General features: G+C 36.6%; 1 protein-coding gene across 5 annotated transcripts in view; it reads left to right on the top strand.

Annotated features, from left to right (window-relative positions):
- The window catches only part of LOC115221082 (probable cation-transporting ATPase 13A3), a 125,637-nt gene that overhangs the window by 99,013 nt on the left and 13,701 nt on the right, over positions 1-12,923 (top strand). For 4 of the 5 annotated variants that reach the window (XM_029791298.2, XM_029791296.2, XM_029791299.2 and 1 more), the window contains 4 exons: positions 962-1,000; positions 9,830-9,937; positions 11,276-11,355; positions 12,758-12,800. In XM_029791298.2, coding sequence (XP_029647158.1) covers positions 962-1,000; positions 9,830-9,937; positions 11,276-11,355; positions 12,758-12,800 — 270 coding nt within the window. The remainder of the gene's footprint in view (positions 1-961; positions 1,001-9,829; positions 9,938-11,275; positions 11,356-12,757; positions 12,801-12,923) is intronic. The other variant, XM_029791297.2, reaches the window with a different exon arrangement.

The following is a 12,923-nucleotide window of genomic DNA, read 5'->3' as shown; positions in this document are numbered from 1 at the left end:
CAGCGAAGCATGCTAGCTTCATTTCTTTCAAGCCTATGCTTGTCCTTGGCGGCCACAGCCCATGTTTCACTGCTGTGTAGCATAGCTGTTCACATACAGGCATTATATAGTCTACCTTTCCCATTCTTCTGTAAAAACTTGTCTGGCCATGAGGGAAGTATTTCCTAACTTGGAAACATGTGAAGTTTGGGAACAAGAAGAGCATCCAGCTAGAGGAAATTCTGTCTTGATTAAAGATCCATCTTCTCCATGTAAGCTTTGGAAAAGTAGACATTCAAATGATGGCGATGATGGTGATGGTATACACACATACATACATACATTGAGAAGTGTTTTGCTCAAGAACACAACACATCGCCTGGTCCAGGAATTGAAACCTCAATCTTACAATTGTAAGTCTAACTCCCTAACCACTAAGCCATGTGTCTCCACGCACTAGAAAAGACCTGGGCTAAACAAGTCACAAACTAGCCACTAATACTAATAAGTAGTAATAAGCAATTAGTAATAATTAATGTTAATAACTCTATATTAAGGAATGTAGTTGTAAATACATCAAATAAAAGATGAAATGGTTGTAGCTGGAACATCTTTGATCACAGTTTTGCTTGATCAGGACTCTACCTGGGGTTAAACAATATACAAATTATAGCCACTAATAGTAACTATTGAGCAGTAATAAATAATTAGTATTAATTAGTATTAATAAACCAGTTAGATAATGTAGTCTTAAATACATTGAATAAAAGATGAAATGGTCATGGTTGGAACATCTTTGATCAGAGTTCCACTTGGTCACGACTGTTCCTGGGGCTAAAACAATGACACCAATTCCCCTATTTCTTCTTTCTCTCTCTCTCTCTCCCTCTCCTCTGCTCCGCCCTTATCCACCCCAGGTCCCTGGGAAGAGTGGATATGCAGCATGTTAAGAAAACATCCTCCTCGGCTTTGTGTTTTTCAGAATTGTCCTCTTCTTCTGTTTAATGAAACCCAAGAACAGGTGGGTGAGCTTTCTCTACCTTCTAGCACTGACTGCATCCTTGGCATTTTTCTTTTTTGTTTTCAAGAATTTTGTATGTTTTTTTTTATATGTTTTTGTTTGATTTTGATTGATTTCTTTTTCATTTAGTTTATATTTTTTGTTAATTTTGTGTTTATTTTCATTATTTTGTTATTATTACTATTATGGTGGCAAGCTGGCAGAATAGTTAGCATGCCGAGCAAGTGCTTCGCAGTATTTCTTCTGTTGCTACATTCTGAGTTCAAATTCCACTGATGTCAGCTTCGCCTTTCATCCTTTTGGGTCAATAAATTAAGTACCAGTCAAGTACTAGGGTTGGTATGATCGATTGCCTCCTCCCCACAAAAATCCAGGCCTTGTGCCTATAGTAGAAAGGATTATTATTATTATTATTATTATTATTATTATTATTATTATTATTATTGTGAGCTGGCAGAATTGTTTGCACATCGAACAAAATGCTTAGTAGCATTTCTTCCAGTTCTTTACATTCTGAGTTCAAATTCCACTGAGGTTGTCTTTGCCATTTCATCCGTTTAGGGTTGATAAAATAAGTGCATGTAAAGAACTTGAGTGGATGTAATCAGCTTGACCCCCCTCCCCTCAAAATTGGTGGCCTTGTGCCAAAATCAGAAAAAAAAAGGATTTTTATTAACATTAACAAATTTTATGAAGATTGACATAACTCTTCATGAAGATAAAAAGACCCAATAAGAAGAGCATTGTTCTGTCTAGAGAGGAGTGTGCTGGATGTTCTTGTTAAAATTTTGAATTTCTGCATTTCTATATATTTTTCAATAATAAATCTCTGAACGAGGTATAAACAGTAGCTGCACAACAATGTGAAGTATATTTACCACTTAAATGTGGCTAACCACTAAGGATGGATGCTACTGTAGCTTGTAGCCCCAGGAGAACATCTTCTCCAGCTGGCTATTGACACACTTTCTGTGCCCTATCAGTATTTGCAAAGGGAAGCCATCCTTCCCATCGTTGACCTGACGTGCTATGCATGGACCTGGGTTTCATTTGTCCTTTTAAACTCACGGACACACAGACAGACATACTGTCAAAATATTGTTCAGTTCAATAAACTTGCTGCATCGTGCTCTTCTTATTGTGTATTAACATTATTCATCATCATCATCATCTTCATTTAGTGTCTGTTTTCGATGCTCACATGGGTTAGATGGTTGGCTAGAACTGGTAAGATTGAGAGCTGCACGAGGCTCCCTTCTGTTTTGGTTTGGTTTCTATGGCTGGATGCCCTTCCTAATGCCAACCACTCCATAGTGTCTGCTGAGTGTCTTTTATGTGTCACCAACATGGCTGTCGTTAACATATTACCAACACAGGTGCCTTTAACATGTCACCAGCCTGGGTGCCTTTTTTTCTGATTCCAGCACAAACCAGCAATTTTGAAGGGAGCAGGTAAGTCAATTATATCACTCAAAGGCCACGTTGACATCAACAGAATTTGAACTCTGAAAATAAAGACCTGCAAAAAATATTAATTTCTTTACTACCCGCAAGGGGCTAAACACAGAGGGGACAAACAAGGACAGACAAACGGATTAAGTCGATTACATCGACCCCAGTGCGTAACTGGTACTTAATTAATCGACCCCGAAAGGCAAAGTTGACTTCGGTGGAATTTGAACTCAGAACGTAACGGCAGACGAAATATGGCTACGCATTTCGACCTGGAAGAAATATTGCTAAGAATTTACTGTAGCACAGTCGTGATTCTACCAGCTTGTTGCCTTCTTATTAATAATGATAATATTATTAACATTTTTTTTTATTATCATTATTTTATTTGATATGTTTATTTATTTAGTTTTTGGTTTCGGCATCTACAGGCATGGTTCAAGTACTTTGCATGCTTTTTCTAGCATTTTGTCAAACTTTTTCTATAAATATATGTGTACATGCATGTGTGTTTATGCGAGTATCTATGTATGTTTACATATTCAAATATATGTGTATGTGTGTGTGTATATGAAAATGTTTTATTTTAATATTTTCTACATGTATTGAAAACACAACTGCCTTTCTTTCTTTCTTAAACTTTTTAATCAAGTTATTTTTTTCCATATTTTTGTATGAATTCCTTGTAGCTATTTTTGAACCTTAAAGCTCCTCGATTCATCAGCAATGTATCATGCCATACAACACAAAAACAAAAACAAAACAAGAATACCATTTGTGGACAATATGTCTATATTCTATATAATTAGATTGGTTATTACAATTAGATTGTTAGAGGTAGGTGACACAGTTGGATGGGAGGGGTTGGTAGGATTGGTTAGAGTGAAGTAAGGTGGCAAGATTGGTTTAAGCGGGAGCAGCATTAGTTTTTGGGTAAGGTGGCAGGGTTATTTATAGGGCTGTGGATTGATTGAGCATCAAATAAAATGTATAGAGGTATTTAGTTACATCCTTATATTGATTTACTAGCAGCATAGCCCGGCGTTACCCGGGTATGTAAGAGCCCCTAGTAGGCAACGACTAATCCCAATCTAGTTCTTTCCCTCTAGGGAACGAAGGCGCATGTGTAGGTTGCAATGTCTTCTCTTCACTCGAATACTTCTATGTATACGATGTTCCTAGCTGTCTCCCGATTGCAAGTTGCGAAAACTACAACAGAAAATGTGTTGCATATGAAAAGCTTAGATTCTCAACCCGTGTTGAATTTATCAATTTTTTTCAGAACTGGGGGAACTTTTCAAAATTTTCGCTGTGTTAGTTTTGAATTATGACATTGGGCTATGTGTGTGTCAAGTTTCATCAGAATCGGTTGAAAGCCGTGGTCAGGGTGAGGGTACAACCTGACAGCCACACACACAGACAGACAAACTGCCGTTTATATATAGAGAGATTTCATTGACCCTGGGATCCCCATATTTTATAACAATGCAGAATATATATATATGTATACTAACTATATGCTTCTTCAGATGTCAGAAATATAACCTCTCTCACCACATTTAATACCATCAATCAAACGCTCAGGAGGTCAGTCCTCAAGGGCTACTCACTACTCTTAATCAGCCTTTCATCTGTTGCTGACATTTATTCTGGGTGCCTGGGCCTTCATGTTCTCACATTAGCAGGTGAGAAATGTGATCAACAGTTAAAACCTTATGTACATTATTTACATTTGACGGATATTTGTCCTCATCTTGTTTGTTGTTAACACAATGTTTCGGCTGATATACCCTCCAAACCTTCTTCAGGTGTCTTGAGGAAATTTCGAACCTGGGTTCTCATTCCTAAGGTATTTTTCAATGTTGTTGTTGTTGTTATTATTATTATTATTATTATTATTATTATTATTATTATTATTATTATTGTTATTATTGTTGTTGTTCAGATCACTGCTTGGAATCGAACTTGGAATCTTGGGGTTAGTAGCCTGCGCTCTTAGCCACAACGCCATATGCCCGTGGACATAAATATAGAACTGAGTTAAAACTTTGTTCTAGAGTGAAGTAGCTCTCACTTTTTCCAAATATGCAAGATGTATCATCAAAAGTCTTGTGTCACCCTGACAGTTATTATTGAGTGAGAGAGCAATGCATGTCATCAAAGTGAAGCTGGGGTACAAATATATTAAGCCCATTATACCCATCATGACTACCCATCTGATAAGGGTGCACCAGGCACATGCATCACAACCATATGATCTCAAATCAAGGTAAACTGCACATGATCTTGCAGGTGGGGCCCAGTTAAAATTTTCTTTGGGTTGAGTAACCCATCCTACTCAAAAAATCCTTGTGTAAGATTTGTTTAAGGATGTTGAATGAAACACCAATATTTCCAGAGGTGAATTATTCAAACCCTAAAGAATTCCTCTCAACACATGGCTATGATGCTCCCCCACTACTTCTGCACATGATCAGAGATGCACATATCATCAGCCACCGAGCGACATTAAGTTGACAAACTGGCAGGATTGTTCCCACACTGGACAAAATGCCTGGTGGCATTTCTTTTAATTTTTATGTCCGAATGCTCTTGAGGTCAGCTTTGCCTTTCATCTTCTCAGGGTTGATAAAATATGTACCAGTTGAGCACTGGGGTTGATGTAATTAATTAGCCCCCCCCCCCTTCTCCCAAAATTTCTGTCCTTGTACCTATAGTAGAAAGGATTATCCTTATTAATATTGTTTTAATTGCAGGGTATTTTGAATTTTTACTTTTATATAATTTTATTTGCTTTTCTGGTGGAAAATACTAATTGCTTTTTAGAGACAACTAGTGTCATAATCTGAGGTGCCTGGCTTAGTAGATGTTTAGATTTGATAATGATGATAATTATAGTGCTACTAATCTACCATTCATACAATACATGTGTGTGTATGTATGTATATATATAGATAAATATAAATACACTCACATACATACATACACCACATTATATATATATATATATATATATACATATATGTGTGTGTATATGTGTATGCATATATATATATATATATATATATATATATAAAACCGTCCAACCCATGCTAGCATGGAAAACGGATGTTAAATGATGATGATGATGATATAAACCTTTAATATTTCTTTTTCTTTTATTTACTAACTGACATTATAACTTTGTGTGCTTTACAGTAGATAGACAATAGACCATGTTTAGAAGTTAACCATTTAAAACTAGCAAAGCAGGTTCAATCCCACTCTGCATACTGTAGGGGACCATAGGGACACACTGTCCATCTAGCTCTAAATAGATATCACTACAGTGTACACTTCACCTTGCTGTAAATAACTTCAATATCATGAAAAGATGTAATCCACTTAACTGCAAATAGGTACCACGAGAAAGTGCTGTCCACCTGGTCATAAATAGGTTTCATGTGTTGATATAGTTTACCTGGAAGTAAATTAGTACTACATAGAGTTAACTTACTGTTGTAAGCATCTGTAACAATGGCATTATCTAATGGATATTACATTACTCACCTACTGTGCTAGGTTCAAATCCAGTCATAGCTATATAACCCAAGGACACTTTGGAGTGAAGTATAGTTTGTTGCTCTAAAAACTCCTGGATAGCTTCATCATTAAGTAGACTTTATCTCTCTTTCATGTGATAAATAAAGGTAGAGAAGATGTTAGTACACATTGATATTTATATGATTTTTTCCATTTTGTCAGCAATAGTTGGGATTGAACCTGGTATTCTTTTTTAATGTTTTTAACTTGATTGTGGTTGCTTTACTAATTCAAGATATAATCTTAACCATATAATTTTGATTGTGTTCTAGTTAGGTTCGGAATGAAATATTTTATAACTGCAAGTCAACTGTTTATTGACAGCATTTATATCACTGTGTCATAGCACACTGATGTAAAAATCACTTCATGTTATATCCCTGTCATATCACATCATATCATATCTTACTTAACCCAAGATTGCCTCTGCTACTATGATAAAAACTTCCTGCCTTAAAATTATCTAAATTAACACTTTTCATCAAAATTTCATTTTAAATTCTATTCCAAATGCTGGCTTAATAATGACAGTTATTTCATTGAATTCTTCATTATTTTTCAAAGTTAATTGAAATGGCACTTAAAAGGCACCATTTGAGTGTGATCTTTACCTGCGTCGCCTTACTGGCACTCGAGCCCCATGCTAGTAGGGTATTAAGAGCACCATCCAAGCGTGATTGTTGTCAGAGTGGCTATCTGGCCTCCATGCTGGTGGCACGTAAAAGACACCATTCGAGTGTGATCGTTACCAGCATCGCCTTATTGGCACCTGTGCCGGTGGCATGTGTAAAAGATTCGAGCAAGGTTGTTGCCAGTACTGCCTGACTGGCCCCCGTGCTGGTGGCATGTAAAAGCACCCACTACACTCTCGGAGTGGTTGGCGTTAGGAAGGGCATCCAGCTGTAGAAACTCTGCCAGATCAAGATTGAAGCCTGGTGCAGCCATCTGGTTCGCCAACCCTCAGTCATTCATCCAACCCATGCTAGCATGGAAAGCCGACGTTAAACGATGATGATGAAGACATTGTGTTTCAGCAGAAATATGATAACACAAGGGTTAAGTGCTTTGTTCCCTATGGAGCATAAACCTTTGGCAACATTCCTCCATTGTTCTCAACTCCGGGTTATCTTCCTTGAGCAAGACTTTCCTCTCCCAGGTCTTGGTTTTGAAATGTCATCGATGCTTCTGTAATTTTGTTTTTTTATAGATAAGGGTGTTGGCCCTACGCAAATCCATTTTTGCCTCTGGGAAGAAGTGGTCCATATTAGTCTGGTTTTATCCCTTGTAAAGAGGTGCATGTGAAGATGCATGGCTCAGTGGTTAGAGCATTGGGCTCACACTCATGAGATAGTGAGTTCAGTTCCTAGACCAGGTTGTGTGTTGTGTTTTTGAGCAAGACATTATATTTCACGTTGCTCCAGTTAACTCAGCTGTAGAAATGAGTTGTGATGTCACTGGTGCCAAGCTGTATCGGATCCTTTGCCTTTCCCTTGGATAACATCAGTGGGATGAAGAGGGGAGGCTGGTATGCATGGATGACTGCTAGTCTCCCATAAAACAACCTTGCCTGGACTTGTGCCTCAGAGAAGAACTTTCTAGGTGCAACTCCATGGTCCTTCATGACTGAAGGGGATCTTTGCCCTTTATTCTACCCCTTGACCTGCTGAACATTGGAGGTGCTACCAAGAGCTTGCACTCCACTGGCACATCTATCAGTCATTGAAGCACAGAAGTCACCACACCACACTCCCACAAGGGCTGAACCTTGTTGTGGCTATGTCATATCACTTTATCATAATATCACTTCATGTCATATCACACCATATCATATATTAGTATGTTTACTGATCAGTTATTATATTGCTGTCTGTTATTAAATCATAATTCATTAGACTGCATTCTGTGACATCGTTCTTCTCCAGCAGTTTCATTTAACATATTACTTTATTGTTTATTATTAATTGTAATTTTTTTGTGTACACGAACAGGACAGTTGACTCTACTTTACTTCAGTTCACCTAGTTGTGGTATATATATATATATATATATATATATATAAATTAGAAAAAAGACACCTTTTATCAATTCAAAATGAACAATTAAATTACACCATCTAGAAAATTATACCAAATATATATGTGTTTTTATTATTATTTTGCAATTTACTTAATCTGGTTTTTATCCCTTGTAAAGCGGTGCATGTGAAGGTGCATGGCTCAGTGGTTAGAGCATTGGGTATCTATAGTCATGGGCCGACCAGTATGAGTGAATTTGGTTGATTAATACTGTGTGGAAGTCTGTCATATACACACATATAAAATTAGTCAAATGACGATGTTGAAGAGAATTTCTTAATATATTGTCTTTCAGACAAGTTAGTAATTTCAGAGATTGCTTGTTTTATCAAATACATGTTTCTGTAGAATTTTTTCTGCTACAAACAAAAAGACTTAAATGAGAAAGCCTTTGTTTCATCTAAATTCGAGGTCATCAATATGGCTATATTATTGCAAAAATATGTGCAGCTGTTGATTCTTGAGGTGTCACTGAAATGGCACAAACCAAATTAGACTCATCAGAATTATGTATGAATGTTATTTGCTGTAAGAACTTTAATTATCAAGAATTTGGGATCTTTTCGGTTTGACCAGAAGTTTTTTAAAATAATTTCCATGTAACTAAACACTTTTAAACTTTGTATACTGGTAGAATGTGTTTATAAAACATCTTTTTCTCTTGGCTTTATTGAGAAAATTCTATAGTTTGTAAGATATTTGTTGTTTTTTTCTTCAATTTATGCAATTTCAACCAATCAATGATGTCTATTGAGGTGAAAACATTCTGTGCTGTATGAATATGTCCCTTGTTTAAGAAACAGATTGGGTTTATTTACATTTGTGAAGAAAAAAAGATACCCTTCCCCCCACCCCTAACCCTAACTCTAACCCGAACCCTAAAACAAATTGAAATGCAATAGATCGATACTAGGGTTATAATTATGGGTGACAATTTCATATGACACCACTAGAAAAAACTGCCGGTCAAACCGAAAAGATCCAGAATTTGTACCCATTTTGGATTGGGTGTGTTTACATGCTTACATTTACATATTACAAGCAAAATGAATCACTAGCTTGAATTAGCTGGCCAAGGAAGTAAGATGAATCGAAAAAAGAATAAAAGAAAGAAAAAGCAGAAAAGAGATTTTCTGTTTTCAGGTGTTATAATAAACTAGCACTATGACATGGCAACGCTGGGTCATAGTGCTAGTACATGTGTGTGCGCACATACACGCGAGTACTGTCCAAATCTCCGCTCAATCACCTACAGCTAGCTGGCATTCAATTGGCATATCAAGTTTCGGGCATTTTGATTGAGTTTTGGATAGAAAATTCACAAAAAAGTCACTTCTATTGATTTTTTTAATGGCTTAGCAGGGTGACTGGGGAATGTAAAGATGTGCACGACCACCCTTGGACGGTTTTGAATAACCGTAGAAAGTGCGAGCCCTCTAACTGAAAAATTGTGGATTTGTATAAAGGACATGCACATACACACACACACAGACAGACATTTTGCCGTTTATATATAGGAAGATTATTAGCTTGTTAAGTTTCTATATCATCAAAAGGATTTTATAGCTATGTTCTTCAATAATGTTTTCTTGTTTTTTAATTATACTTATTCCACCAGCTACACATTATATATGTTTATGAATTGAAAATAATGCTGCAAAGTTAACTATTATTGCTTGCTTTTCATTTCTCCTCATTACACTTGTTGTTTATATTGCAGGGTTACCATTCCATTCGATGTGAATCTGACAGTAAAAGGTATCACTTTGCAGTGTCCGGTAAAGCCTTTTCTGTGCTGAAGACGTACTTTCCCCAGTTACTAAACCAGGTAAAATAATCATATCTATCAATTTTGAACTTGACACCCTTGACTGACTATGTGGCTCATGATATTTCAGTGGTTCTGTTGATACATATATTGAGTACTGAGTTCCTGGCATCTGTCTGAGAGGTCAGCTCTTCTTGTCTTATCATAAATGACCATCTGACTGATTGATAAATCTTCAGTTACAAGCATATCACAGCCACTGAATCGCAGACCTACAAACCTATCATTCAAACCTTTACTTGCCAGTCCACCGCTTTGTGAGTGAAGATGCGGCAACCTGGCAGAAACATTAGCACGCCGGGCAAAATGCGTAGCCGTATTTTGTCTGCCATTATGTTCTGAGTTCAAATTCCACCGAGGTCGACTTTGCCTTTCATCCTTTTGGGGTCGATAAATTAAGTACCAGTTACGCACTGGGGTCAATGTAATTGATTTAATCCATTTGTCTGTCCTTGTTTGTTCCCTCTATTTTTGGCCCCCTGTGGGTAATAAAGAAACAGAAGCCACTGCCTGATGCCTTCACTCACAAAGATGCTATAATCTTTGGCTCATAGACATAGTGTCTTTACTCAGATCTTCACTTGCCAACCTGCTATGCTCACTACTTCACAGATGCACAAACTTTCTCACCAACTTGCTACAGCTATTAGATCACAGCTACACTGTCTCCTCACACCGGACGGAGAGGGTGACAATTGAAAGAGGATATTGTGTCTGTGATTCAATGGTTGTGTTATGTTGGTGAGTGAAGTTTGATGACTGGGTACTTGTGAACCAGTTGTTGTGGTTGGTTGGTAAATGAAGGTTTGCGAATAAAGTGTTGAGTACAGTTGTTCATTCTTTCCCATAGTAGAAATGACAACATCACTGCTGATAGGTTGCATATTTTGTAGAAGTGAGCACAAACGTGAACAAACACACATACACACATGACAGTTTTCATCCAATTTCTGTGAACTAAATTCACTCACAAGGCTTTGGTTGGTTTGGGGCTATAGTACGAGGAATTTGGTTGATTGGCGTTAGGAAGGGCATCCAGCTGTAGAAACACTGCCAGATCAGACTGGGCCTGGTGCAGCCTTCTGGCTTCCCAGACCCTGCTTGAACCGTCCAACCCATGCTAGCATGGAAAGCGGATGTTTGACGATGACGACGATGATGATGATGATGATGATGATGATGTGTGTGTGTGTGCATGCGCATGCATGTGTGTGTATGTGCATGTGTGAGTGTGTGTGTGTGCATGCATGTGTGTGTATGTGCATGTGTGAGTGTGTGTGTGTGTATAATTGGTGTACCTATACTGTGATCAATTCCAATTTGAATTTCTCTCTGAAGGTCTGCGAAAGAGGAACAATATTTGCCAGAATGTCTCCGGATCAAAAGGCTCAATTAGTGGAGAAATTTCAAGAACTGGAGTGAGTTTCTGTTAAATTCCTTTGTAAATGGTCTTGAATGTTTCTCAAACCCTTCTCTTACTTTCTTTAACTCTTTTGATACCAACCCCACTGACACCACCCCCTCCTACCATGATATAAACTTCTTGTTTTAATGCGATTTAAATTAAAACCTTCTGTCAAAATTTCATGTTTATTTATGTTTCAAACACCAGTTTAATAATGACAATTGTTTTAGTAGTAAATTCTTCATTATTTTGAAAAGTAATTGATAAAATATCAGTGTATTTTGACAGAAATATGGTAACAAAAAGGTTAATAATGATGACAGTTATTTCATTAAATACTTCATTATTTAAAAATTTAAATTGTAAATATGTGCATTGTTTTCTCATAATTTCTGTTTCAAATTTTAAAGATTTATCATAATTGTATTATACTATTATACTAACCCTAACCCTAATTGCTTTAATCCTACATGTAAGACATGTCATAAGTTAGATATTTAAGTACTGCAAAGTTGACAATTTTAAAATCTGGTCATATTTAGTTACGACCATTTGTGGTCATAACATGACAAAACCCTTCGAACATCATAGAAATACATAATGTGTTTCTGTTAAGATATGAAACTTGATGTGGGGATTTATTGCTTCACTATTCTGACTGTAACACCATTTTTCTTCGTTGTTTATTTAGCAACACCTGTCAGGTGTCATCACATTTGTTTTCTAAGTTCAAACTCTACTTAGGTTGGCTTTGCCTTTCAGCCTTCGTGGGTCGATAAAATAAAACAACTGTCAAGTACTGGGCTTAATTTTTTCTTAACTGTTTTCCCGCCCTCCCCAATTTCTGGCCTTGTGCCTATTTTAGAAATTATTATTCTAAGGCAGTGAGTTGGCAGAATTGTTAGCATGTCAGACAAAATGCTTAACAGCATTTCTTCTGGCACTTCATGTTCTGAGTTCAAATCCTACCGAGGTCAACTTTGCTTTTCAGCCTTTTGTAGTTGATAAAATAGAATACCAATTGTGTACTAGGACCAATGTAATTGACTGTCCCCTCCTCATAAAACTACTGATTTTATTCCAAAATTTAAAAGGCAGAAAGCTTTCTGAATTGATAGCTTTTTCGAACAAACTACTAAGCAGCATTTTTCCAGCTGTACATTCTGAGTTCAAATGCCATCAAGGATGACAACTTTTCCTTTTATCCTTTTGGAGTTGATACAGTAAGTACCAGTTAAGCACTGGAGTCAATATAATTCACTCACTCCTTTCTCCCAAGGATAATAATAATAATTATTATTATTAGACTAATACTTATGTTAATGCCTATAGCATTACTATTATTAATAGCAGCAATAAGCTACATGATGGTGCTCATGCTTATTTAAATATTTTCATTGATATTCCTCCCATAGGTATGGAACTGGTTTCTGTGGTGATGGTGCTAATGATTGTGAGGTAAGTCTTGAACATTCTACATTTTATTTTTAACAGGAATCCAATAGAAAGATGGAATAAAAATGTTAATTAACCATTGTTACTAATATCAATTAATTCAGTCTAGTCAAACAAGAATTAATA

The sequence above is a fragment of the Octopus sinensis genome, linkage group LG17, assembly GCF_006345805.1.
Source record: "Octopus sinensis linkage group LG17, ASM634580v1, whole genome shotgun sequence".
Lineage (NCBI taxonomy): Eukaryota > Metazoa > Mollusca > Cephalopoda > Octopoda > Octopodidae > Octopus > Octopus sinensis.
The sequence above is the reverse complement of the archived record's forward strand: the minus strand, read 5'-3'. Positions and strand labels throughout refer to the sequence as shown.